The sequence below is a fragment of the Pteropus alecto genome, unplaced genomic scaffold (genome assembly GCF_000325575.1).
Source record: "Pteropus alecto unplaced genomic scaffold, ASM32557v1 scaffold189, whole genome shotgun sequence".
NCBI lineage: Eukaryota > Metazoa > Chordata > Mammalia > Chiroptera > Pteropodidae > Pteropus > Pteropus alecto.
The window spans coordinates 3,699,948-3,714,321 of record NW_006442117.1 but is presented as its reverse complement, the minus strand read 5'-3'; the positions used below and the strand labels follow the sequence as shown (position 1 = coordinate 3,714,321).

General features: G+C 47.8%; 1 protein-coding gene across 1 annotated transcript in view; it reads right to left on the bottom strand.

Moving 5' to 3' along the window:
* Positions 1-14,374, bottom strand: part of RYR2 (ryanodine receptor 2) — a 561,319-nt gene that overhangs the window by 539,614 nt on the left and 7,331 nt on the right. The window contains 2 exon segments of the mRNA XM_025039067.1: positions 8,604-8,665; positions 12,580-12,648. Of these exon segments, the coding sequence (XP_024894835.1) occupies positions 8,604-8,665; positions 12,580-12,648 (131 nt within the window).

Sequence of the window (14,374 nt, the reverse complement as noted above, 5' to 3'; positions counted from 1 at the left end):
ACCTGCGCCCCTGTTCACCTGCCCCTCGGCCCTCATTTCCGGGGCTCGGCGACCCTCCTCCCGGAGGGGCTGCGGCAGGAACGTGCACAGCACTGCGGGGTGCACGCGACAGGCGCCTTTCATCGGGCGCACGGAGCGGGGACTCTCCAAGTAGAGGGTACCCGACAGTATTTTACACTCGGATTGCCTTTGCTCCCCATCCGCATGAGAATTCATCAGTACCTAGTTTCGGGGTGCCACGCTTTCGCAGATTAACCATGCAAAGTCATGGTACACGGAACCCCAACAAATCATTCAGCGACTACGTGGTGAGCGCCGGCGCCAGGCACTGTGGTGTGAGACAGCAAAGAAGCGCAAGCCGTAATTCCACGAGGACTTGCGGTAAAGGACGGGCCACGTCTGCGCGACTCGCTGCCGAGCTCTCAGCTCGGACTGGGGCACCATCATCCTCACCGCAAAGCCCGTATTTCTGGAGAAACTCGAGTGCTCCACGACACATCTCAGCCTCTCCTTCAAAGCTACACAGCCCACCAGATCGCCACTTAACAAACATCTGTGACTAGGACAAGGCAGGGTCTGAGACAATTTGGACAAGAAAGCACTCATCTCTTGTTCCCAGCCCACAGCTCTTTCATTTAAGATACATGAAAATAAGTACACGCAAAGCAAAGGGGCCACTGTCAGTCTCCCCAGGTGCAGGGGCTGCAAAACGGAGGCGCTGCATCCATTTATTTACCCGCGTTACATATTTGCAGCATCTAGTTAGTTATTAAAACCTGCTAGTAAGTTCTATGCAGCTTACATTTCATTTAGGCCTTCATTAACTTTATACTGACTGAGCTACTTTTACGCATTTCCAGGAGGATGAACAGCATGGAGAATGTCTGCAAAAAACTCTCCCCTCTGGTGAGAGCAGAGATGCTCCCTCTTACCATCCTCGTCATCCTAAGTACTTGACACGCTGCACACTGAGCAGCGATGACTAACCAGTTCTTAAACCGTTATAACTTGACTCTTTACTCCGAGGAAACTCTAAAGGAGCAATCCCGGAGCTCACAAAAGACACAATATGACTATTTTCTGAAATCGGCTCATAATTTATGTTAAATAATTTGATCATCCAAACTTATGACATATCAAATCGACCTTTCTCAAAAAGTATCTCACGAGAGCTACTCATGGACAGTTTATTTAAAACAAACATCCATACTTTGAGTGGGAACTACCCCGTTCCGCCCGTATGGGAGGTAAAATACTGTATCATCTCAAACTCGCCAGTTTTTCATCTTGACATTTTAACTAGGCTGTTGACTTTTCTAACAAGAGCTACATTTATTATTTCTTTAATTCTCTCAACATAAGTGATATAATGCTGCATGGCCAAGGTACTCAATAATTATTATTCACCATATATGGTCTTCAACAGCAAACAGTAGAGAAAGTCTATGAAATATGCTATTTATGTGGACTTTAAAACACATAAATACTATACTAATGATGTTTATAGACCTCTAATCTGTACTAAAACTATAAAATGTTTGAGAATGATACATGATATTACTTTTGAAAAAGAAAACAGAAAATATAGCAAGTGGTTTAATATTGGTAGTGAGTATATGGGTGTAATCTTTTTAGTACTGATATTTTTACATATTTTATATTTATAAAAATTGAGAATTTTCACAAGAAATCTACTAAAGCTACTAAAAGCTACGGAAATATTTTACTTATAGTGTTTTTATTTTTTTTAATTTGACTGGGCGGTTTAGTTTATCTATGATATCCTAGTTTCTTCTGGTGAAAATGTAGTAAGAAAATTCTTTTTGACTGGAAAGATCACAGAATGATAGGATGAGAACTAATCTCAATTTCAAAATTAATTTTAATTGAGAAAAATAAATGTAATTTAGAGACAGCTTAAAGTTTACGTTTGCTGTCTAATTCTCGTTGTACACTTAAGCTATAAGAGATTAGGAAGTACACATTTTCACAGGCACAAAACTACAGTTCATAAAATAGAAAAAAATATTTTGCTTACTTAGAAGTAAGTATCCAATACCTGATATCTATTGGTTTTGTAATTTTTGTTAAAATGTTCCTTTTTGTAAATACATATTACATATAATAGTTTGTTTTGTTTTTTGCTACTGAAATTTGCTTTATTGGAATCTTTATACCCAATCAACAGTGTTCTCATAGCATTTCATTTTAGGACTTCATTAATCATAACATAAAATAGTTTATAGCATAGTTCCATATTTTTCAGTCAAAATTTGGAAAATGTTTTTTTTTTAATGACCAATTTTATATCCTGCGGGGGGGGGGGTCGTATTTTTTTCACTAGAATTTTTCTACAGTCATCTAATTCAGAATGGGGCAAAGTAGCCCACTGCTCACTTAGCAGGACTCTAGACATCCTTAAAGAAGAAAAAATGAAGACAGATGTAAGATATTTCATTTTGCTTTACTACTTACTAAACTGGCCAATCATGTATATGAGCATTAGAAAATTAACCTCCTCCTCAAGGATTCTACAGGAAGTCAGTTAAAGTACTCAGTGTCACCATTTTAATTCAGCTTCTCTCAGTTAAGCTCACATCATTTAAAGATTTAATGCTTCCAGGATTGTCATTGGGTAATTATAAAATTAGGATTGGCGAGGTCCTAAGCTCTTGAAGTTTAGCCGGGTCCGTATCAACTCAGACTTCCAACATCAGCATCTCCAGGGACAGGTTCATAGTATTTCTTCTTATCTCATTTCAGAACGTCACAAACCAAAATTTTAGAAAATTTCCATTTTATTTACATCTTTATTACAAGTATTCTATAATGCTGCGGTTCTGACATACACCTGAACTGGAAATGAACGCCAGTAGAGCCCAGGTACGGACGGCAGCCGGTCTGGGGCGGCACGCCCAAATCTCCAGGTCCGCATGGATGCAGGGGGGCCTCGAAGGATGTCGCGCATGAGGGCGATGATAACAAAGGCTCGTTTATTGAGCATCTGCTGTGCTCCAGGCATTTTATTTTTGTTTCTTCTCATCTTCACAGCAAGGCCATTTTAGAGGAAAGGAAACCACGGCTTACAGAAAGGAAGCAACTCGACCACAACTGCACAGCTCCGAGGGGTGAGGCAGGGTCTGAGGACCCCAGAATCAGAGCTCTTTATCAACATTTTCTGCATCACCCCACCCCCATCCCAGTTCAGTGAGCACAAGAGTCTAGACTGGCAAGAACTAAAAACAGCCCTGCAGCCCCGGGAGGTTTGGCCCTGGTCTCCAGCCAACCCTCGGGGGCCTGCTAGCTCTTGGAATGCCACGTGAGTTCCAGAGAAGCGGACAGGGATCACGATGTGCTCGCAGATGAAATCCGACTTCTACCCTCCTCTGTAATTTAGATTTTAGGGGAAATCAGTTTTGTTTTTCAAGACCTGAAAGTTATTCATCGGCATCTTATCAGTTCCATAAATTAGTCTAAAAATTGTGATCTAAAAATGATGACGCCCTAAACTATAATTAGTACTCTGATGTCCAGCGTCAGGAATGAACTGCACGTACAGGATAAAAGCGAACGTGATCTTGCTCTTGGGATCGACAGAGCTCTGACGTCACAGAGAGGTGTGACCCTAAATGACTGTGAGTTGGCTAATCAGCACCTTCTCCACTGGAAGAGGTGCTCGTGAGCAGGGATGGGGCCCCCGGAGACGTTTCCAACCTAGATGGCTTCGGCTGCCTCACGGGTAGGTTACCATGGTTGTCACACACCCCCTAAGGCAGATCTTTCTTCTGGTTTTCCTATTTTGATTGTACCACAAGTCAGATCCAAAAGCGCGTCATCCTCTCTGATTCCTCCCTGTTATGGACTGAATGTTCCTGTCCCTCCAGAATTCATACTGAAGCCCTACCTCCCAGTGAGATGGCATTTGGAGGTGGGACCTTTGGGAGATGACTAGGTTTAGATGAGGTCATGAGGGCGGGGCCCATGACGAGATTCGCGCCCTCATAAGACAAAGAAGAAAAAATGGTCACATGAGCACACAGCAAGATGGCAGCTGCATACGAGCCAAAAGAAGAGGCCTCAGAATGAAACTTACCTTTCGAGCACTTCCCATCTCCAGAACTGTGAGGAATAAATTTCTATTGTTTTTAAGACACTCCGTTCGCGGGATTTTGTTATGGCAGCCTGGGCAGACTGAGATGCTCCCACCCTCACCACCCCGCATCAGTGTCTTTTTGTGGGTAAAAGACATCTTCCTGATTCTTCACGGCACTGACCTCGTAGCTACTTACATCACTGACTTTGTAACTAACCCTTCCGCTTTCCTCTTTTGGGGGTCATCTTTCAGACTCCCACCAGGATAACCTCCTACAACGACGTTTCCATCTCGTTACTTCCCTGCCCGGCAAGAACTGGTGAAGGGAGGCTCCGACACCCGCCATACTCCACGCAAGCCCCTCTGCCTGGCAGTGGAGACCCCCCCCAGGACACCGCCTTCCACACACCTCTTCAATATGTATTTTCAAGTACTCCTTGTTTTGCCCCCAAACCAAGCCACTTTTCCTCGGATAAAACGTGTGCATCGATCGACCATGCCTTTTCTTTGGCTGTTTCTTCTGCCACCAAGGGCTGCAAATTCTGTCAAAATCTGTTCCAACCTCTAAAGCCTCTGAGCTTTGATTTCTCTAGCCGGGGGTGATAACCTCGTTCTGCAGATCACAGCCCTTCCTCCTACGCTGCAGGATTGACGTTGCGTGTCTAAGGGTGGTCCCCCGCAAAATGCGCCAGCCACCCCCAGAGACGATCCATCTTCTCGCATGGCGCTCATGTTTCATGGATGTTATTAAGAATCCTCCCTCCAAGGTCATAGGTCACGAGTCACTGTCACCACTCTGTACATAACTTTCCACTTTCACTTCCCTTTTAAGAAAATTCCAACTTGAAACACCATTCTTTCTGCTGTCACTTCTGCCACACGGAGGTCATTCACTCACCGCAAGGTACGAAGCACCTCAACGTCTTCACACACACGTAACCCCCAAAACCTTTGGGAACATAGAGTCCGTCCCAGAACAGGGCCCAGCTCTCCAGCGTCTTCCAGGTTTTCACGTATCAACGCGGGACACGAGCAGTTTCTTTGAACTCACTCTTCCTTCATCCATTCATCCAACAAATATTTATTGAGCACCTACTATGTATCAGGCCTTGTCCTCATGAATAAGGCACAGACCCCACATGTCAGGAGCATTCGGTGCTACGAAGAAATATAAAGCAGGATAAGGGGGTAGAGAGCAAAAGAAGGGACAGTGTTGTAGATAAAATGGACGGGGACGGCATCGTTGATGAAGTCCCATGGCAGCGATGACCTGAATCAAGAGAGGGAACGAGCCTCATGGCTACTTGGGGGAAGAGTGGTCCATGCAGAGGGTCTGGTCCGTGCAGAGCTGCACAGTCCAAGGGCAAGAAGGGCGGTGCGGTGGGCGGAGTGGGGAGGACAGTGGGCGGGGAGGCCAGGGTGGCCGGGAGCACAGCGCGCATCCTGCCCTGGGCGGAGTGGGAACACCCACCGCTTTTCTGAGGAAGGGGGTCTAGTGTGCTCAGTCCGGTTTACACAGGCCAGTTGACTGTCCATTTTAATGTCTAACCTGAATCTCCATGCTCAGATTCACGGGTATTAGAATCTTCCATCTGAGTATAAATTCTCTTTATCTGTCGAGGTTGGCCAGAAGGTCCAACTTGATGGATTACATTCATTAATTGTTGCACCAAGCCATCCTTGCTACTGACGTGGTAAACGGCTAAAGCGAATGGACTCATGCTCATCCGGTCACGTCCCCAGAAACGGGACAAGGCAGCAGTCAAAAAAGCGACCCAGAAGCTGAGCAGACTCAGTCCCGGTCCCTCCTCCAGGAAGCTGCTCGCCTGCCTGCACCTGCTTCTCTGTGTAGGAGACGAGGAGATGACAATACCTCGCGAGACTGCTGTGAACATTAAGTGAGATAATGAATACAACTCGCAGAGCACAGTGCCTGGGATACGGACGCACTCGTTAAATTGTGCATGCGTGTGTGTAATTTAATTTAGAACTGCTAAATTTAGGACTAAAATTACTGATAGTCTCTAAAACAAAATCAGGTGGTATATCAAGTGCAACAATTTCAAAAATAAGGATTTTTCTAATTTTTTCGTAACTATTATTAATAGACAGGGTTTCTTTGGTATGAGGTCATCTAAGACACAAGTGCACTCACTTTCCCATGAACACCAATTATCTTTTAGAATATTTGGGGGGGTTGGAAGCGACAAAGACCTAAAAATCAGGAGCTTAAACAACACAGGGGGCTCGTGTAACATTAAGCCGAAGACGAGGCAGTCCAAACGGGCACAGTGGCTCCATGATGCCATCAGGTGCCATCCTCCTTCTGTCCTCTGATGCCATCGTCCTTCGGTCACAGAGTCAAGCCCCACTGTCGTAAGAGGGCTACTGCAGCTCCAGCCATCAGGTCCGAAGTCCAGATGGCAACGAGGGGTCTATGGTGGAACAAAAGAACACCTGCCACCTCCGTTTCTGCGGAATTGGCCTCAACCTCGTTATAATTGTCTTTTCATGTTATGTATGTGCCTAGTTTACAATTTTATGATTAAAAGAAGGTCTACAATTCGTTAAGAAAAGAGACATACTTTAGGTCATCAAATCAGGCCATCCACTTGCTCAAACTCCAAAGGGAAATATTTCAAGTATTCCTCAAAAGTCTAAAAACAAAATAATTAAGTAATTTATTTAAATAGCCTCTTCACTGTTTAATCTTCAGTTTAATCAGATTTTCCTGTCACATATAATATAATGTATTGGATTTTTTTAAGGCGCAGGATCATACCATATTCCAGCTTCGACTTAGCTATAAAAGACCCATTTGTCTGGGCAGCGGGGAGCTGGGGAAAGGGTGGATAACACACACATCCAACACTGTAATACCTCCAGAAGAGTATAAAATTCAGGAGAACTTTAACACCGACTGTTACAGGGCTTAACTGGATCCAAACCAAATAACAGTGTTATCATACAAACAGAATTATGTTTTTAATTGGTCATTGGACGTCACGATCACAGTGAAATTTCTAAAGGTGATGGACTAAAGAGCATGAGTTTGAGGAAAGGAGCTATAAACCGCAAGGCTGTGACTCCTCAGCCGCTGTGCGGTGACGCTTGGGCACGATTCTGTTCTCACCCTCGGGGGGCAGGTGCATGGAGCCACAGCAGGAGCTTAACCCAGCCATGGCGGGGAGGCTGCCCAAGCCAGCACCCTCCCCTGGGCTGCAATGAAAGCTGAAGGCCATAGGCCCATGAGAGGCCCACCCCTGAAACTCGGCCTAGGAGGCTTTACGATTGACTCTGGTGCCAATTCATTCATTCATTCATTCATTCATTCATTCTCTCACTCACTCACTCACTCATCTTACTTATTGCCTGCTCTCTTCTTGGGATACGGAGTGAGCTAAGAAGTGCCAGGCTTCCTGGAGCTTACAGAGGCACCTGGTGCAGAAAGGTGAGTGCTGTGACAGGCTCTTAGCACGGGGACAAGACAACGAGGGCAGTAGGGAGGAAGGAACTGGAAAGCCGGATGGTAAGGGCGTGCCATCCAGATGTGGGGAAGGCCTGGGCCCAGGAGGGCAGCGGTCCTCTGATGAAGGAGCACAGAGAGGCCCGAGGCAGACGAAGAGATCTTCCAGATGAGCCCGGAAGCTGAGAAACGGTGGCAGCGCCGCAAGAATCTCTCTTCTGGGCCCGAGCTGGGCCCGGGCACGCCATCCGAGCCCGTCGCTGGTGTGAGCTCATCCTGCACTCAGGCGTCTGAATTCCCTCAGGTGCCGCCTCACGCTGTGCCTGAGCCCGAACACCGGGCTGTCTGGCCTCCGCTCCTTCCTGCCGTTTCCCGTTAATAACTACGTTGCTCAAAAACCAGTTACTGAGTGTCTGTTACATACCAGGCACTGGGCTAGGTACAAAAAATACAAATGTAACAGAAGATGGTGGGATGGTTGTCTTTTGTCTCAGCTTCAACTAAGGCACCAGAACCAAAATCAACAGAAGAAGTGAGAAAGAGCCCACCTTCCAAAGAGAAATTCTAGAATATCTATTCGAGAACTGCAAGAAGGTGGTGGACACTAACTGTGAAGCCTCTGACGGTGCGAAACGGTAGAGGCTGAAGTCTCTGGGAAGGACGACGGGTGGAGGAGAGGAGAGCGTGTCCCCTCACCTGGAGCCTTGAGAGGGGTTGCAAGGGGACTACTCAGAAAGCGCCACGTAGGTCCCGAGATGCATACCCGACCCGCACCTGAGGAAGGCAGACAGACAGGCCGTCCCTGGGGCCAGGCATGGTCGCTTGCGCAGCTGCATTTCCACGGGCCACGGACAGGTTCTTCCTGCAGCTTGAGACTGGTTTTAGCAGCCAACCCAGGAGGGCTTCTTGCCAGGGGCTCTCGGCTGCGGCTGCGCTGAGGATGCAGAAGCTGGGGTGGGGAGGCAGCGCGGCGTACAGGGAGCCGAAGTGGGCAGAAGTGGGCCTCTGAGAACCCCTGAAAACCTCTCTGATGGAAAGACTCACCTTTAAGGACGGGCCAAACACGAGCAACTTAGCACCATTCTTCGCTCTGCGACCCTCCAGGCCTGGAGAGCGAAGGCCGAGCAGGGCAGGGGGCGGGGCGGAGTAGGGAAATGGCAGCTCACCTCGCGGTCCCCAGCGCCTCTCGGCCAGCTGCTCCCAAGCTCCAGGAGAGAAAACACTCTTCACATGAAGTTCAAAGTCATGACTGTAGAACTGACTAAACATTCTAGGATTGAACCAAGACTATTTCTGTGACTAAAAGTAACAGGCGTGTCCTCTAAATTAGGGGCCCGGGATTTCATTCATGGAACAGGACAGAAAAAAAGCAGGTCTCTAAGTGGTTTTAAAGGGACAGTGAGAGAAACCAATCGAGCTGTTTTCTGAGTGTCCCTATGCGACTCTGGTCTTTCAACGAAACAGCTGCACGCGAAGCCAACACACAGACTTGCCCTTGGGAAGCCCGGAGGCCGGCAGGGAAAGGGGCTTAACGCGGTTATCACTCCAACTGCCAAAACCCAGACCTAGGACTGTGGGATGTGGCTGGAGAAAGAGGGGAGATGTGGGAGACTGTGTTGCAGTTGACACTAAAACACAGGCCGCCCCGTAAAATGTGAACTTGAGACACAGCAGTGAGTCAATATTCTCGTGTTCGTGTGTCCCATGCAGTATTTTCATCTGCTGATCTGGTGAGGCTGTGCTCCGGGGACAGAGTCTGTAATCCCTCTTATCGGTCCTCATCGCTCTTGTTCTTCCTGATTCTACAGACGAAGCTCACTACACACCTGCCACTCATCTACTGTTATTTATAACCACCTCACAGAGGAATCGTCACCATCCCAGTGAGGTCATCTCAATGTCATCTCTACGTTGTGGCTTGTACTCCAGCCCCTCCACCGCTGGCCTCTCCACCTAAGCTGAGTTATATCATGCGCCCACTCCGCCCCTCCATGTGGACAGACAGCAGGCAGTCGGAGAGGCAGCTCCCCGACCCTTCCCCAAGCCCCTCCTTCCTGAAGCTCAGCTCAGTTAGTGGTGCGGTGGCTCAGGCCAATCACCCAGTCATCGTCCTTGGGGCGTCTCTTTCCTCACTGTCCACATCAAATCCATCGGCGAGCGCCCCCGCCCGAATGTCCTCCCGGCCCAGCATCCCTAACTCCGCCCACGGCCAGCATCCGAGTCCTGCCTCCAGCCCCCGCTCCACGTCAACACCTCTTGGCTCCCCTCTTGCCCACTCTGGGGGCCTTTTACAAACGTAGAGTGGATCCTGTTATCCCCCTGCTTAAAACCTCAGACCTCTTCCCAGCGCCCGGAATAAAATCCTCCGCGCCCTTCGTCACACGCCCTCGGGGACCCGCGCCCTCTGTTCCTCCCAAGCCCTGGCGTCATCCGTACCGACCTCGGTTCGCTGAACGCCAGCTCCACCGGCCTTCTCTCAACCCACGGAACAGGCCGAGGCCGCCCCTGCGCTCCCCGCGTGGGGTGCTCTCCCCTGGACGGTCACAGGGTCAGCCCTTGTCATTATTCAGATCTCAGCTCCAGCATCCCCTCCCTTAGCACAATTGCCACGGCCTTCGCCCCGTCTCTTCCCTCATTCTTCTGCCTTATTTCCTCCTTACCTGGTTATCGCTACCCGAGATTATCTTATTATGTGCTCCCCAAGCAGAAAGCGAAATCCTCGCTGAAGTCATGACAGCTAATATCTGCCACCTCCCCCTCAGTCCCACGGACTCGTCACTCTGTCTCAGGCGGGGAGGACTTCAGTCTCTCGGGAGCTGGTCTTCACGAAGCCACACTGTTTACTACGGTTCTTATTAAAATATTTACAAAATGGTTTCCCAATTATTTTCTTCCAGCCTCTTTCCTGATGTGAAGGTTGTATTTATCGACCTAAAGAAATCTAGATTATTCTTTTGATAAATATGTAACTGATTATTCCTGTTAGTTTCCAAAATTAAAACTGCAAATTACCAAAACTTGCAGATACATATGACTCAGATTTTTTTCCTTATTTTAGATTCAATTTATACCTTCTAAGTAAAACCACACAGAGCTGTCCCAATATAGATATATGGATGGATGGAAGGATGGATGGATGGATGGATAAGTCGACAGTTTTTTAAATATCTCCGCCCTGTAGGTATCATTTAAAATCAGATTTCTGTGTCTAAAAGCAAACATACTTTATATAGCTCATTACTAAGGAATTTAGTCTTCTTCAATTTTTCTCTCTGAACTCTGCTTCAGCCGTCTCATTTTAAAACCGACTTCAGCATTCCTTCGTGTTTCTCCTCGCAAACTGCCCCACTTTCGTGCTTGTGACATCCTCATTTACATCCCCCGTCCTAGAAGGTATTTCGCTCAGTCGATTCGTTTTCATTTTACATTTTTCTTTTTCCCTCTATGGAAAGTACTGTGTTGTTCTTAATAAAGTACATGTAAAAATGCCCAGTCTTCTTGCCTTGGCTTCAGTTTTTATTTCTTTTTCAGTTTCTATTAATTCAGTTTGCATAGCCTTCAAGTGCATTTTAATTATTTGCTCATCAATCTGAATCTGTTAATATAAGATATCTACGGAAAGAAAAAAGTTCTTCTCATTTCTGAACCCTGCGTCTCAGTCTGCAGCAACGACGGCGTGTCATTTCCGAGACAGCTGGAAGCGCTCAGCCCCAGACCAGAGCGCCACAGGTCCTGGGCTCCCAGGGCCCTCCGCCCGGTGGCAGGCGGTCCATCACAGAGCCTGCGGCGAGAAGCAGCAAACTTCCCGTCGCTAACTAAGGTTCCAGGCTGTTGTGGGCTCAGCACCCCGAGCCCTGCTCTGACCCCTCATCTCCTTCTCAACTGAGACTGTGCCTCAACATCAAAAGGCACGCCACCTGGCGCAGGAGCTCGGCCAGAGCCCGGGCTGGCAGGGTACCGCTGACCATCTCCCCACCTACGCTTCCGGTTGCCCCCGATCCTGCTCACTTCCCCTCTGTCTGATGCTGGAATTCCTTGTTACAGGTCTCTCCATTCTCTAGCTCCTCTCTCCACGCCCCCTGCCCCCCACGACACTTAGCCCTGGCCGATGCCACAGTCGCCTCTGGCTGGACTCTGCTGACCACTAACCGGTAGCACGCACCCCTGGACTGCCCATGAGAGGTAAACAAATACCTGCTTTACTTAGGCAATTGTAGTTGGGGGGCCTGTGTGTTACAGGAGCTTGAGCCTGCCCCCTAACTTACACTTTAATCCTAAGGAAGAATACAAAGCCAGGTTTTTGAATTCTAGGAAAGCCACTACCATGGAGAAGAGATACGAGGATAAAGAGAAAAAGGGACCTCAAGAAACAGAGAAAATATGGGGTGTAGCATAAAGCCAACTGGCGGCAACAATAGCCAACGGTGACTCATCACAGAAACCATGAGGCGCTGTGCCCATAAAACAAGAACGTGTGCCTGTGCAAAAGGAACAGAGAGCAAATGAGTGGGAGTTTGTAGGAATTTGAAATGTTAACCAAAAGAAAAATTTCGATAGAAACGTTGTAAGTCAAAACTGGGATTTCCTAGACGTAGAACAAAGACACCGAGATGGAACACAGGAGAGAAAGATGGGGGCCCCGTCTAGCAGCTGTGGCATCTAACTCACGGCAGTGTCTAAAAATAAAGAAAACAAAAGCGGGAAATTATCAAACAATACTGCAGGATTGACGCCCCTACGCAGAGTCGGAGCGGGCTCTGTCCGAGTCCCAGGAGAAGGGAGCATCCGCTGTTTAGTATCGAGGTGCTCATCACGTAGCCGTAGGCCTGGGGGTGGATGGTACCAGGAGAACCAGGGCCCAGCAGACCAGGAAGGACCAGTGGCAGACGGGCGTGGGAGCCGCAAAGCCACTGAGCAGTAGCATCATCAACGTGGGGAGAGGTGAGGACCCAGCCCATCTGTTCCCGTCCAATCCTCATCGTTAGAGCAGGCAGGGCCAAGTTAGAACATCCGCCCTCACCCCAGAAGGCCACCAGGATACTGGGCGTGATCCGCTGCGTCGGACTCCGAGCACCCCAGTTCCCAGTGCCTGGCACAGAGTAGGGAGACAAGGGACGTTGACTGAAAGAGGAACAAAGGAGCCACCAAGCAAAGCGATACTGCCCCCTGGAGTGGGCAGGGCGGGGCCGTCTGGAGAGAGCCGCAGGCCGTGCGTGCGTGTGGAGGGCCTTCTGCTCTTCCGCTGTTCAGGGGGTGAGTGGGAAGGGCTGGACGGAGAGGGAGGGACAGGGACAGAGTGTCACTGTCACCAGGACGGGTAACACCAAGCCCAGCAGTGCGACCTGGAGACTGAGCAGGGAGGTTAGCAGCCCTGGGGAAACATCAAATTAGGTCCCACAGTAATAAAGAAGGGCTGGACGGAGAGGGAGGGACAGGGACAGAGCGTCACCGGGACGGGTAACACCAAGCCCAGCAGTGCAACCTGGAGACTGAGCAGGGAGGCTAGCAGCCCTGGGGAAACATCAAATTAGGTCCGACAGTAATAATGGAGAATCCAATAGCCCACCCGCGCTGGGTGGGACACCTCGCCCCAGCAGATGCGGACCCTCGAGGTGCTAGAGAAGAACCAGCCGTTCAGAGCCCGCAGGAAGGAAATGCGCTGGGCTGCTCCCCAAACAGTTAAGAGACACGCATGCCGAGCGGCCCTGTGTAACCACAATCACAGCCCAATTAAAGTCAGAGTTTTAAAGAAGAGAACAGGCCAACCTCCCACCAGGAAACAGCCCTGAGGATGAAAAAGCAGTCTAAGAAAGAGCAAGTAACTCGCAAAAAATCTCTACATTTCAAAGCACCTTAGTTTAAACACAAGACAAATGTAAGAGGTGATCACAAATCCAAAAGGCTACATTCTTTAGCAAAATGTGACTAGGTGGCAGTGTTTTTCCTGAAAGACTACATATAGCAAGCAAAGCGGGGGACAGAAAAAGGGTCGAAGGGAGGGAGTTTTTACTGCTGGGCACTCATTTAGGTTAACTGACTACTCTGGGCATGTCAATCACACTGAGATAAAAATTAAGTTGATAATGAAACTAGCTACCATTTCTTGAGAATTTTTCATGAAATGAGCATAGAACTAGATGCTGGAAACATGTTTTCTCTCCCTCATTAGCTCAAGGTTGTGGGACATGTCGAATCTAGATTTTACTCAAGTGCTACAGAAAACTGTTGAAAGGTTTTAAGCAAGAAAGTAACATGATCTGATTTTTTTGTGTAATAAAAAATACTTTTTTCATTTTTAAATCTAAGTGATGGTTGACTATTTAAAGCAGAGCTAATAACGTACTGTGGAGTTTACGGGCATATGTTACAATGTTATGTAAAATGTTTGACAATAACGCAATGGACGGGGGGGGGCGGGGGGGAAGTATATCGTTACAGGTCCCATCCCTGTATGTGACATGGTATGAGATTATTTGAAGATTTGAACCGTGATGAGTTAAAGATATATCTTTCAATCCTAGAGCAACCACCATACATATATACAAATGTATGTACATATATAAAATAGCTAATAAACAAATAAAGGAAATAAAATACAATAATAAAAACACTCAATTGGTCAAAAAAGGCAGAAAAGAGAAAAACAAAGAAAAATAAACAAAACAAATAGGAAGATGGTGATTTAAACCTAAACTTACCACTAATTATGTAAAATGTAAATGGTCTAAATGTTTCAATTAAAGGCAAGATTGTCAGGCTGGATATAAAAATCTCTCTCCTCCTCTCCCCTCCTCCCCCTCCCTCTCTCTGCTCAC